The following is a 14,738-nucleotide window of genomic DNA, read 5'->3' on the forward strand; positions in this document are numbered from 1 at the left end:
CCATGATAGAATAACATGTTATTCCTTTATGTGATTGACTGTACGGACACAAGGTCTCCATCTACATCAACACATATTGAGCCTCATGCACGAACAACAACTTCAAACAGATTTGTTCTTAAGATGCACATATGAGTGATTTAAGTACATTGTGGCATTCATCAATTTCCTCGTGCTTAGAATTTTCTCTGGGGTATGAACAAAATTTAGGAGTTCAGACCTGTCATATGTATCATTAATAGATCATCTCTGTCCTTCTTCACAAGAGGAGAAACACTTGTTTGACTTACAATCATAATATCCTAATCCTTAATGCATAATCAATATTCTGTTCACCATATTATTATCATCATGGCTGCAACTTTACTGAAAGATTTTTTTATATTTTAGGATTTTTATTGGCATATTTTGGCGCAGCAACTTCTACATTTCAGAAAACCTCTCTCACTCCGACAGCTGCTTCTGTGTTTCTCTGTAGATTTCTGTCCAGTATCATGTTGTATTGCAGCTGACAGTGTAACATCACTGGTAGACTTTAATATTCTCCTCTAATATCTCTGTGACTGTCATATCCCTTGAAAGCCTGCCATCACGGACTAGTTTGCTTTCAAAAGATGTTTTTTAGTGGACTGGTTCTTATTGTTGCTGTGAACCTAAAGTACTTGTGTCATTGCACTCAGAATCTGTACTTTAGTTTAGATATATGCAGATGTGTTGGTGTAAATGAAGTGTGTATGTGCACATACTGTGTTTTCTATATTGTTAATTTAAGATGGACTGTTTGGAGCTTAGCTTGGAGCTAAAAGAAATCCAGTATAAACAAATAAACAAGAACAAAAACTTATTGCATCAAATTAATGCAAAACTACAGAAAACAAATTTACAGAACAGTGTTATTGATGTTTTTTAAATGATGATTCAACACTGAGAATTTCATGTTCATTACAGTGTTGAAATGCAAACTGTCATCTGGTAATTATTTATGTGAGGGATGAACCTGACAAAGTTTATTTTACCATCCACCGCTAAAGCAGCTGTTGCACAGTTTTAGACTACAAGCAATATGATCACAAAGTGGTTCACTGTCATGGTAGCTCCAACTTTGGGTTGAATTGTTTGTAATATTGTTTTTTTACATTTCATTTTATACAGATTCAGAGCAGAGATCAACAGAGGCAACACTCACCAACCAGATGGATGAACTTCTCCGACAATAGTGTGTTTCCATTTTCTCATATGAAATAGCTTACCTGTCCAAAGGGCTGATCCTGTTACCAACTGAAAATTGTAAATATAAAAGTAATACTACAGGCATAATTGCTTACCTTCACCATAATGGAATCTCTCATTCAATCAGCTTATAAGTCAGTTTCATCAGTCTTAACATCATCAAAATCAGATGTTCGGCTCGCTTGTGCCGTTAAAGAAAAGAGCACACAGATACAGAAAGGGCCTCTCTCTGTTTATGTAATTCCCCTTAAAGAGGAACAGATCAACATTCCTGGGTGCAAGCGTTTCAGTTTTGGGAAAGAGTCCACTAAACATAATCGTACCATAATGGTTCTTGGAGCAACTGGGGCTGGGAAGTCAACTCTGATCAATGGAATGATCAATTACATTTTAGGTGTCACATGGGATGATTCATTTCGGTTTAAGTTAGTTGATGAGGGTCAGTCCAAATCACAAGCTCACAGTCAGACTTCTGAGGTCACAGCGTACAAAATCAACCACCAAGAAGGCTTTAAAATCGATCACTCTCTGACTATTGTGGACACTCCAGGCTTTGGAGATACAAGAGGCATAGAAAGAGACAGAATGATCACAGAGCAGCTACGTAATCTCTTCTCTGCTGAGCTTGGTGTCAGTGAAATTGATGCCATCTGTTTTGTAGCTCAAGCTTCATTAGCACGACTCACACCATCACAGAAGTATGTGTTTGATTCTGTGCTTTCAATCTTTGGGAAAGATGTGGCAGAAAACATCAGGGTTCTGGTGACATTCGCAGACGGCCAACGTCCACCAGTTCTAGAGGCAATCAATGCTTCAGGTGTCCCATGTCCTAAAACAAAAGGAGGGCTGCCAATTCACTTCAAATTCAATAACTCTGCCTTATTTGCAGACAACAAATCATCTGCAGCAAACAGCAATGATGACGATGACGAAGAAGGAGGCTTTGATCAGATGTTTTGGGACATGGGAGCAAGAAGTATGAAGAGGTTTTTTGCTGCTTTGAATGACATAGAAACCAAAAGCTTGACAATGACGAAGGAGGTCCTCAGAGAAAGAAAGCAGCTTGAGATTTCAGTTGAAAATTTACAGAAGCAGGTTAAAGTTGGGTTAGCCAAGCTTGAAGAGATAAAAGAGACGACTGAAAAACTGAAAGAGCATGAGGCAGAGATCAGCAGAAATGAGAATTTTGAGATTGAAGTCACCTTCAAAAAGCCTGTTCAAGAAGATATTTCTGGTTCTGGAAATTACATCACCAATTGTCAGCAGTGTCACTATACCTGCCACTATCCTTGTGCCATTCCAAGTGATGCAGATAAAAGAGGCTGTGGTGCAATGGGACCAGATGGAAACTGTATTCAGTGCCCCGGCAAATGTTACTGGAAAGAACATTTTAATCAGAGGTACAGATGGGAGTATAAGGATGTTACAGAAAAACAAACACTGAAAGAGCTGAAAGAAAAGTACCTAAAAGCTGCAGAGGCTGAGATGTCTGTTCAGGCTGTGATTGATAAACTGAAGGCTGAATATGATCATGTGCAGGTGGAGGTGGTGACATTGATGGAGAGGTCTGGAAAGTGTTTAAACAGACTCAAAGAGATAGCACTGAGGCCAAATCCTCTCTCCACTCCAGAGTACATTGACATGCTTATTGAGGGAGAGAAATCTGAGGCCAAGTTAGGATGGAATCAACGAGTTCAGTCCCTGATGGCCATGAGAGAAAAAGCAGAGTGCCTGGCTAAAGTAGAGAGAGGAGAGAAACCCCTCTAGAGGCCATAAAAATAAATAATCTTTGCATCAGATAATTACGCCTATAAAGCCATTTGTATCATCATCACAAGTTTCAGAGACCTTTACATCATCAACAAGATCAATGATTACCTGAAATACCATTTTGCTATTTTTTTTATTTTTCCTTATATTCTAAAATGAGAATTAACTGGATTGAAGCAGCATAAAAACGTTTTGTACTTTATTTAGTTGTAATATGTTGAAAATGTATGAATCAAATATAATTTTTTACCTTTTAATATACTGCTTTAATTATCTAATTAAACCAATTAAAGATTAAAATGTCATCTTTTTAGAGTGGAGTTATGGGTATTTATGAATAGTTTTACTATTAGTATAGTGTAGAGCAAGAATGTGTACTTTCCTTGTACACACTGAAACACCAAGCTGGCTGTTTTAGATTCAAACACTCTGGAGAACGTCTCAGAAAAGCTCAGTTTTGGGCGAGAAAAATGCAGTTTTAGTCTGAACTGAGGGCTGAAACGGAGAGAAAAAGATGCGTCTTCAAATGTACCCGCTGCAGTGTGGACGTACTATGATTCAATGATACATCTCACATATATACATAACACCAGATGAACAATCAAAACTACACCTGCATTTTTCTCATGTTTGAAATTAGAAATATTAAATCACCTTCTTGCTTTGACATCTTCTGTAACATTAAATTGTTATTGATTTAAATTAGTTCTTAATCTGACAGTATCACATATATATTGTGCATGAAGCTATATACGTAACTATATATGATATGTACTCATGAATGATGTTTTTATAGATTGACTCTCAGTTTTATGCCTGTTTGATTATATTGATTGTTGAAGATTGTTTAAGGACAAAGAGTTGTGATACATTTTCTTCAGTTTTTCTTTCCTCTTATATTGATTGCAGCTTTATTATGTATGAAGTGTTTTATCTGTTTGTCACGTTTTAGTCGTGTCAGGACTGCAGGTGCAAGTTAGCTATTGAGCTAACCCCGACACATTTACATTGACTTTACATTGTTAAAATGTCAAGGTTTACACTGACTAAGACTGTATGTGTTTTTATTGCTGCACCATTATACTAAATAGAGAAAGTCTGGATGTCTTGTTCATTATTTTCTGAAATTCAACCTGAGAAAGTTTGGAAACAGCAAAAAAATGTGGAGATTTAAGAGTTAATATAAATTTAAAGCAGACTTGTTTTCTCCTGTGTATTTCATTAGCTTAGTTTTCTTTGTTGTTAACAAGTTTAATTACAATTTGTTATCATGTAACATGTGCATGTCTTCATGTATTGACTCTTGAATGTTTTGTGAAACAATAAATGTGCTGCATATAAAAGTTTTAATTTCTTATTAAACTTTATTTCTACATCACTAAAGTAACAGCAGAGCAGAGCTGCAGAAGTGTTTTATAGAAATGAGTCAAAACAAGAAAAACTAAATGTGTTGGTGAAAGAAGTAAAATTATAAAATTGTCAAATTAAATATTTGACACAGCGAGTTTGAAAGTGATGAGATGTCAGTTTTCCTCAGAGGTTTTCATGGACTATTCTTAAAGAAACATTTTGTCTTGTTTTCTCCAGACTCAGATGTTTCAGATTGATATCAATTTCATCTCTGAGTGCCCAGTACATAGAGTGGACAGGCCAGGATGTGTTTAGCTTAGCTTAGCACAAACACTGCAAGCGATGAAAACTGCTAGCCTAGCTCCATTAAAAGAGAAAAAAATCTACCTTAGAGCAACTCCAGAGTCTGATTTACATGCTGCATGTTGTGTATTGAACAGATGTAGATATAGAAATGTAAAAAGGAGATATTGTAGTTTTAGCAGCACCCAGCAGACTACAGGATGGACTGCTGACTAGCTTGTGAGCTAACAAGACACAACACTTGGTGTCTGAGGAAAACTTTCTGATGCTGAAATATAAGTTGAAAAGCAAGACATGAACTCACCATTAGTTTGAGTCTGTGAGGAAACAGGTGATGACTCTATAGATTAATCATAATCGTAATAATTAATCGTAGACGGAAGTTAACAAGCCGCCATCACTGCGGGTGTGCCTCGGTAGTAAACCTGCTTATAACACTAATGTATGTAATGATTGATATAAAATGAGGCCTTTCTTCTGATTACACTGACAGAAATCAGGAGTTTGATGACTGCTGGGTTTAATAATAATATTTATTTATAGAGCACTTTTCAAAACAGATGTTACAAAGTGCTTCACAAGGAGATAAAAACAGTACAGATTAAATAAAAGTAAAGGCAGTAAAATAACTATTAAGACAGAACAGTGCTGAGGTAGATCAAGAACAAATATACAGAGATATATAACTAGACAAAAACATGAATATACATCTATATAGAACACACACAACAAACATTGGTACATTACAAGAATGTCATCTCAAAGAAGCAGGTTTTTAAATGTTTTTTTAAATGCTGACACAGATGTGGACAGTCTGATCTCTACAGGAAGTGAACTCCAGAGTTTGGGGGTCCTGACAGTAAAAGTCTGATCCCCTCTGCTCACAAAACTGGACCTGGGAACAGCGAGAAGTAACTGGTTAGATGATCTAAGACCACGTTCAGGCTCAGAAGATGTTAAGAGGTGTGAAGAACTTCCACATTCACACAGACGACCTTCATCTGTCCACTGTTATGAACACAAACATCTCTGCTTTCACTGGCAGTGGAAATGAGCAAAGAAGCGGGAAGGAAACACCTGCAGACTGCATCCTCTGAAAGAGCTGCAGCTTCAAAATGAGGTACGCCTGAGGTTCACTTAACCTTCAGTATAAATCCTGGATGATAACACTGAATCGCCGGCCAGCAGTGAAAATACAAATGATGTCTTAAAAAAAATAAAAAATAAAATAATAAAATACCACACAAACTAAAAAACTTTGCACAAAAAACTGGCCAAATATAATTGTATTGATTGTGTTTATTCTGGAATTTGTTTGTATTTCAGGAGGCTTTCATCTTAATCTATTTTAAAAATGACAACAGAAAGATGAAGGCAAGAAGCCCGAAGAAGTTTGGGGAATAAAGCAAAGTGTGTTTAAAATGAGTTGTATCATGTAGTATAAAAAACTATCAAGTACTAAAAGTTTGACTGAATCCATGATGTGACAGTTATATGTTTATAAAATATCTAGCTGTTTTATCAAACATGATGTTAAAATGCAGAAAAAAATGTCATTGTTTAAAAATGTTTAAAAAAGTGAAATTTTGTTACAGCTGAGCAATGGTGTCTGTTTTTAACAGAGCTCTCATCTTCTATACCTTCATAGTTATTCGGCTCAGTCGTTTGCTAACGTTGTCCAAATTTTACAAAGTAGTCATTAGATTCATCAGCGTCTTCTTTTATGTCATTTATAGTTACATTTTGATTTTTAACAAAATAACTAGGGTAATCTGCTTTCGCTCTACATTTTTCGATTATGCAGTTGAGCACTTCCATGTTCCCTTCATATTACTTCTGTTTTCTTATGTTTTTCGATTATGCTGTTGAGCGTTGTTGAGCATGTTGCTCCAACAATTTGCTATAATACTCCTTCTTGTTACATCTCATAATGCTTATCAATTTATTTTTCTATCTCTTATATTTATTTTAATTTTCTTTTGTTCTGCATTTTAGGAATTCTCTGTAGAGTTTTTTTTTTTTCTGTCTTGCATGTATTCTGCAGCCCCTTAGTAATCTATGGTTTCTCTACATATTTATGCCTCCCTCTGGTTTTTTTTACAAGCAATTTTTTTTCATAGGGTTCTGTTAATGTAGCCAGGAAAGCATTGTAGGCTTTGTCTGGTTCATCAACATAAACCTCTGTCCAGTCTTGTTTCATTAAGTCTTCCTTAAATGCATTGATGGCCTCCTGTGTTCTCTGTTGTACCAGTTTGCAATCATTAATATCAGCTTTGAATTTAAGATCCTTCTGAAGAATAGCAAAGACTGTTAGAGGGTCACTTCTATCATTTATAGGCAATCCATGCACCAGTTCTCTATCAATTATGTTTATAAATATGTTATCTATTAATGTTGCACTATCTGTTGTTATTCTATTTGGTTTTATAATCATTGCAAAGGGCTAATGGGCTAATGCTGAGCATTGTGTTAATAAAGTCTAATATCTTTTTATGACCATTTAACAAATTATTATTGAAATCGCCAAGTATGAATCATATATTATATGTAGAGTATGAAATAAATGAAAAAGGTTTTCAATTGTCTAAAATTTTCAGGCGTGTATTTAATCCAATCAATCTTAAGACTTAAGAAGATTTAATATTAAAAAACTGCACCTTATTGTATTAACACTGTAGGTTTTGGTTTCAGTTCATTTGGTTACATTTAGTAAATCTACCAATCTACCTGCTGCCAACTCCATCGTTCTGCTGACTGCAGGATCCATCTCAAAATCTGAACTTGGGAAACAGCATGTTAATTTACTACTGTGAGTCTCCTGCTTTCCAAACTGTTAGTCGTCTGTCACCTTTTGGTGCCGCAACAAAGAGAAGCTCCACCGAAATCAATAGTAAAATAAAACATGTTGGTTTTGGGTGAAAACCTCATAATGCTGATTTAAGTGATTTATGTTTTTCAAGTTTCAAGACCTCCCATTGATCTCCTGTTGGTTGAGAAACTTCTATGTTTTTTGGCCTAATAAACCCCTGCAAACCCAATGACATACTATAAAAACACAATTGTATTTTTCTCCTTTATGGAAAGAAGAAGCCTAAACTTTAAATGTTATCTTTAAATATTTTCTGAAAATTATTCCTTTACTGCTGCAACAAGCCAGTTTACACAAACAGCAAATTAAAATTCCCTAATTTCTAATCAACTGTGTTCATATAAAAATGCTCTAATATAATTTGAACTGATTGCCTCATCACCAGTGTGTTATTAGTTGAAAAAAATTGTCCATTCATAAATACAAAGCAGTAATTAAGAGAAGCAGGTTGATTTCCCAGGAACGACCTGCAGAATGTACTGACATTTATCATTATATATCAGATATATCAGATCACAAAGGAATATTTCTTTGGTAGAAGGAAGTTTCAATGAAAAAATCTTCACAATGTTGTCTGTGGATTATCCAGAGTAACTTCCTGAAACTCTGCTTAAGTAACAGGAAGCTGGATTAAGAACATACACTTCAAATTAAAAAGTTTTTTTCTGTCTAGTAAACTGGTTGGAAAATACACATTTTATACATTTATTCCTAACCACATGGTAAAGGTCATGTTGTTCTTTTATGTTTTAATGTGTTTCTCTGATGATTGTTGGAGCCTGTTATGCAAGACATATTTTCGTGTTAACAGACAATTAAGTTTTTATCTTATCTCTCTTATCTTTTAATGAGTTGGTCACAGTTCAGATTTCCACAGCTTCGTAAATCTGAATGAATACTATGCAAAACCCTGAAACAAAACTTGAACCGAAATTCTGTGATTTTAAAGCAGATGAGCTAATGAGAGAGAATGATATGTATATGCAGAGGCTGAAAGGTCGGCCACATGCTGCCAACTCCATTCTGCTGGCTTCAGGATCCATCTCAAAGTCTAAAGTACGGAAAACAATGTTAGGTGGAGCCTGTCCTTCCAAGAAAAACAACACTATAGGCTGTAAATTCAGCGGCCAAAAACAACCTAAAGTTATATTTGAGTGGCAGACCCCATCTAGCAGCTGTAGCAATTATAACTTGGAGAAGAGATGCAGTTCAGATGACGTCAGTATAAGGAGACTTCCTTGATAAGGCAAAAAATGGGAAGAGACCTGAGATCTAGACCTGAGATCTGTACTACGAAGCAGGATTTGGGATTAGTGAGGTAACTTCAGGTTTAATTCTGGGTTTTCAGTCCTACGATGCTGGTTCACTTCTTACCGGGGTTCATCACCGTGGTAACTTATGCTGAACAGCTAACCTGCTCTGGTTAACTTCAGAGGATCGGATCAAAACCTGTCAACACTGTTACCACTGACCAATCAGATCACTGGAAAAAAAGAGTCATCATTCTTACAAGATGCTGACATGGACAAAAGTCCTGAGTTTACAATACAGTGACAAGTAAAAAAAGCAATATATATTTTTACAGGTCAGTGGAAACATTTTATTGTTCCAGACTGTCTGTTTCCACTCTGGTTTTAAAACAGAGCTTCTAACAAACAGACAGATCATTTACGACACTGAACACTGTTAATTGGCCCCCATGATTATAAAGCAACATTTCAGTCAGATAGACTCATCAGTCATTAAATACTTTTCCACTCTTTGCTTCGGTAGCAGAAACAGTCTGGCATTACTTTCAAGTTTGTTTTTTTATGTGACATATTCAGATGGTTTCTTCATCATCCAACTAAATAGCAAAAATTCTCTCTGTACTTAAGTTATTTATAGTAATTCCTACATGTATTTTAAGCCGTAGCCTACTTTTAATGAGTGGAAATTATTTCTAGTGTTTCTACATCTTCGTATTCTGTTGTATGATTACAGGCTCGTTTACATTTCATTTCGTTGAATATGACTTTTTGCTGTCTCTTAAACAGAGGCTTTCCGCAGCTACTTTCATCTCATATCATGAAGTTCTTCATTTATGGTTCTGATGATGTGACTCGTAATTAACAACCTCGCCTCTTTCACATGAACACGCTCATAGCTGGAAAACCCTGGGGTGACTGAGCTAGTTGATCACCAGCTTCATAGTACTGGTTATCTGGACAGCCAATGTTAGGTTCAATGAAGCCAGATAACAAAAAGACATCCTGGGTATGTTGAACTTGCTTCGTAAGCCTCAGGAGACCATTGTTCACTTCCTGTTTTTAACCGCCGGTGTCATGTTTTCAACTGTGACTCGGCATATTTTTTTAAAAACTGTAACATGGTGTGTCATATTGCCATTACGATGAAGGTTGCCTAACTTTAAGGAAGAACTAACCATGTTTCAAGTGGTCATTTTCACCCAAGTCATGATCTTTACTAAACCCTAACCAAGTGGTTTCTGTGCCTAAACCTAACCAGACCATATTTTCTGTGGTCACATCATAAAACATCATTATTTTTTAACAGTGATTCGTAAAGGTTTTGGAAAGCAGCATATTATGTTCCTAGGAATCGTTCTGAAAACGCTCCTATGGGTTGTTCTGGAGTGCAGGTACACTCGACCTATGACCTATGGACTTGTTGCTTATTTCACTCCTGTGACTCTCCTGCTTTCCAAACTGCTGGTCATCTGTTACCTTTTGTTGCTGCAACAAAGACAAATTCCACTGAAATCAAGAGTAAAATAAAGCATTTGAAAACCTCATAATGCAGATTTAAGATTTCAAGACTACTTGATTTCCTGTTGGTTGAGAAACTTCTATATGTTTTTTGGCCTAATAAACCCCTGCAAACTTATTGTTTCACTTACTGCAGCAACAAACCAGTTTATACGTACATCAAATTAAAATTCCCAAATGTATAATCAACTGTGTTCATATTAAAAATATAATATATATAAAAAATATAATATAAATTGAACTGATTTCCTCATCACTGGTGTCCATTAATGAATAGGAGGGAGTACTGAGGAGAAGCAAGCTGATTACCCAGAAATGACCTGCAGAATGTACAGGGTGGGGAAAACTTATCAATTGTACTCCACCTCTGTAATAATGATAAAGGTCAGTGGATAAAATAAAAAAACTGATGTACTGACATTTATCATTACATATGAGATATATCAGATTATCCAGAGTAACTTTCTGAAACTCTGCTTAACTAACAGGAAGCTGGATTAAAAATATACACTTCAAATGAAAAAGTTTTTCTGTCCAGCATTTGGTTGGAAAACACACATTTTATACATTTAATCCTGACCTATTCCTGACTACATGCTAAAGGTCATGTTGCTCTTTTATATCGGACAATTAAGTTTTTACCTTATCTCTCTTATCTTGGGCATACATGAATGTTATTTTTACTTTCAGTTTCAGGTACACAGAGTCTGGACTTTGGGAAATGGTCTCTCTCACAGTAAAGTCATTAGCCCAATCTCAGTCCGTGTTCAGAATTGCATAATGATGTACTATTCCTACTATGTATGACATCAAATTGAATATGTAGCGTGTTCCAACTAGATAGTATGTGGATTTTCTGTACGTGAGAAATGCCTGCATGTATACCAGATTAACAAGAGTATGCAGCGTGAGCTTACTGGGCTCACTCAATCTCCCCAAAATGTATCGGGTCTCTTCAGACTGCTTGGGAATCTATATGGTGACTTTCTCACCTGAAAAGAATATCAAAATCTAATAAAGTGACATATTTATTCATTTATTTATTTATTTAAAATCTCCGCTTTTGCTGCCGGTTTGTGCAATATGCATTCTGGGATACTTGGCTGTATACTTCAGTGTAAACAGTCTCCTGGTAATGGTAAACTTAATCCTTCATTTAGTAGGCAGTATGTAGTACACACTGATTGAGTATGTAGTGGGTCATCTTCAGGTCATAAAACTTCCTCTTGTGTTTCTGAGGCAAAGAGGAGGAGCAGAGCAACATGAATTTTCTATTAAGAGAATATTCGATGTTAACTAAGTAATAGTTAATTGCAGAGTTGTGCTTAAAATTTTTAACTGATTTATGTTTGTTTTTGTTGTTATGTTTGCGTCATGAGCTCTACCTCAAATCACATGTCAAATACCTCAGTGTCTGCCTGTTGATCCATCAATTTCTTAATAAATATTTTTATCAACTCACTGAGGCAAAGTGAAGCCACACCTATGTGTGTGTATAAAATAGGAGCAGCAGAGGAACCTGAAACACAGCTCACCCTCCCTTCCTGATCAGAGGTCAACTGAACGGTAAGTTGCTGAACTCACTGAACTGTTAGTCCACTTTATATTGTTTCACTGTTTTTGATGTTTTGCAGATGTTAATTGTAAAAACATAATTGCATGATTTAATTTCGGAATTAATTTAGTTTTTGTTTGTTTGTGTGATTGCTGCAAGCATTTGTTTTTGAATACCTCCTACCATTGGTCTATAAATGGTTGCCATATTTCTGTAGGAATGACATAATAATAATACTTTTTATTTGCTTTTCAAGATACTCAAACATGTTTGATATATAAGATTGTATAACTGACATACCTCTTGGATGTGTCATTCAATTGCAACCTAATTTGGGAAATCTACACAGACAGGACACTGAACAAAGATTTACCATCAAAGTGAAACACAAACTGAATTTCCCACAAACTTTAAATTTCCGCTTAAATCTTATTTGATGAGCTGAACTACTTGGATTTTCTAAGTTGTAGCCTTCCAGATTATGCACTGCAATTGACATACATCATGTGTTTATTTTATTGTAAGCGCACTTTTCATCTATTTTCTTTTTTTATGCTGTGCTACTGTGTTATGTATTTTTTTCTTCATTGTTAAACTTGGTTTTAGAAGTGAGATGTCTTTATAGGCCCATTTCTTTTGTTATTTTTTTTAATCTCACCAGCACACTCCTGTCTACTCCTTTAATGCATTATGTGTGTGTGTGTGTGTGTGTGTGTGTGTGTATGTGGAATGAAAGGAAGCCCTATTTGGCTGTATTGGGGCTCTTGACAAGACTTAAAAATGTAATTAATTGAAATTACTCTTAAATGTTAATAGAGTATTATTTTTTAATATACCTTGGGTTTCTTACAGCTGACAGTTTGCAGTGCTGTTCTAATATAATATAGTAATAAACAGTGAGGTTAATTTACAACACATCCTGATAGAGAAGCTGAAATGTTGCAGACTGTGCAAATGTTGCTAGTATATGTGCAGACTCTTTCTGTACTTTATGACCATCAGCTGCTGGACTGAAGTATATTAATTCTTACATCTCCAAAGATTTAAACACCAGCTCTTCTAACTCCAGGATACATTACTGTCTTTTAATGAAGATTTAATTTACAAAAAAAATTCAACATGTAAATGAGAGATAATCTGATGTTTTTGTGACTTCACGCAGGTTTTTGCTGTTGACACCAATTAAAAGACATCAAGGAACTTCAGATTTTGGACACTTTGAACTTCAATAGTGATGTGTTCCTCTGCAGTGCCTATGACAGATAACATGTAAGGTAAATGACAAAATGTTTTCTATATATTCATGATTTGTACAATGGTCATAAAGACAAATTAGGTTTTGAAATAGAATTACTGGACCATCAGTATGTCTTGCTTTTCTAAGACAACTCATTCATTTTGTATTCTAGGAGTTTTGGAGATGATGGTTTAAATCACGAGCAGCATTTTGAATCCCAACAGCTGTTGGATCCTGAGCCAGATGACTGGACTGAGAACAGCCAACAGAGGTTTGTTACTGTAATTCATCACCAGCAATTTTTAAAAAAAATAGTATTTTTACTAGAATGGTTAGCAGCTGCAATCAGGAACAAAACCTGGGTTGGTTGTTGTTTTTGTTTGTAGAGTCTGTGGCTTTTTTGTTCTGTAGCAGGATGCTATCAGGCTCAGTGTGATGTCTGATCTGCCTATGATAGAATAACATGTTATTGCTTTATGCAAGATGTGATTAGCTGTATGGACACAAGGTCTCCATCTACATCAACACATATTAGGCCTCATCCAAGAACCGCCCCTACAAACAGATTCCTTCTTAAGATGCACATACAAATGATTTAAGAACATTTCATTAATTTTCTCATACTCAGTATTTTCTCTGGGGTATAAACAAAATTTACGAGTTCAGACCTGTCGTATGTATCACTGTTCTGTTCTGTTTACTATATTATCACCATCATGGCTTCTAATTTACTAAAAGGTTTTTTAGATTTTTATTGGCATATTTTGGTGCAGCAACTTCTAAATTTCAGTAGTTATTAGGAAACGTCGCTCTGCAGGTTTCTGTCCAGTATCATGTTGTGTTGCATTTGACAGTGTAACATCACCTGTAGACTATAATATTCTCCTCTAATATCTCTGTGCCTGTCACATCCCTTGACTGCCTCCCATTGTGGACCAGTAAAAAAGACATTTTTTATCTTCCTGCTTCATGTGTCAAAGCATTCCTGCTTTATTTGTGTCACAGTGCAGACCTGATACGTCATTGGTAGATGGATTCATACTTTGTTTTTGTTGTTTTGGTTCTCCTACTTCTGATACTGCTACATTTGTTTTGTTTTTATCTACGGATATCTGAAAGTAAGGTGTTTTTATTCTTTGGGAGCTTTTTTTGTGAATAAAACTTGCCCATAAATGGAGCCTTATGTGGCAATTTTAGGGGCGTGGATTATGCTAATGATCACATCTCACAAATGCACACCTAATCATGAACAGGTGACATTCATCTGGTTGAAATGAGCAATTTACAACAAGTTCAGACAGTTATGAGAGTTTGTTAAATCCAACTCTGATCACACATACGAGCAAACCTCGTAGGATAAAACTACAAAACTGTTCTTGCATGGGGCCCAATGTGTTTAAAATATGACTAATAACTGATGAATTGTGGACTGTTCTTATTGTTCTTATATATTTCTTATATTGGTTGTCAACATACAGTACTTGTATCATTTCACTGTCAGAATGTGTGCATTAGTTTAGATATATGCAGATGTGTGTGTGTTTGATTAAGTTTGAGAGTGTATTATAATCATGTGTATATATGGTGTGTATACATGTGTGTGCTGTAGGCCCATAGTATTCTGAAAATGTGAACTTATTGTGATTTTATGATGGA

General features: G+C 35.5%; 1 protein-coding gene across 1 annotated transcript; it reads left to right on the forward strand.

The window, feature by feature from the left end:
* The first annotated feature begins 1,335 nt into the window (after positions 1-1,335).
* On the forward strand, positions 1,336-2,997 carry LOC121908388. The gene has a single exon (XM_042428346.1). The coding sequence runs from the start codon at positions 1,336-1,338 to the stop codon at positions 2,995-2,997; it is 1,662 nt and encodes a 553-aa protein (XP_042284280.1).
* Positions 2,998-14,738: the final 11,741 nt, after the last annotated feature.

This window comes from Thunnus maccoyii, chromosome 12 (genome assembly GCF_910596095.1).
Source record: "Thunnus maccoyii chromosome 12, fThuMac1.1, whole genome shotgun sequence".
Lineage (NCBI taxonomy): Eukaryota > Metazoa > Chordata > Actinopteri > Scombriformes > Scombridae > Thunnus > Thunnus maccoyii.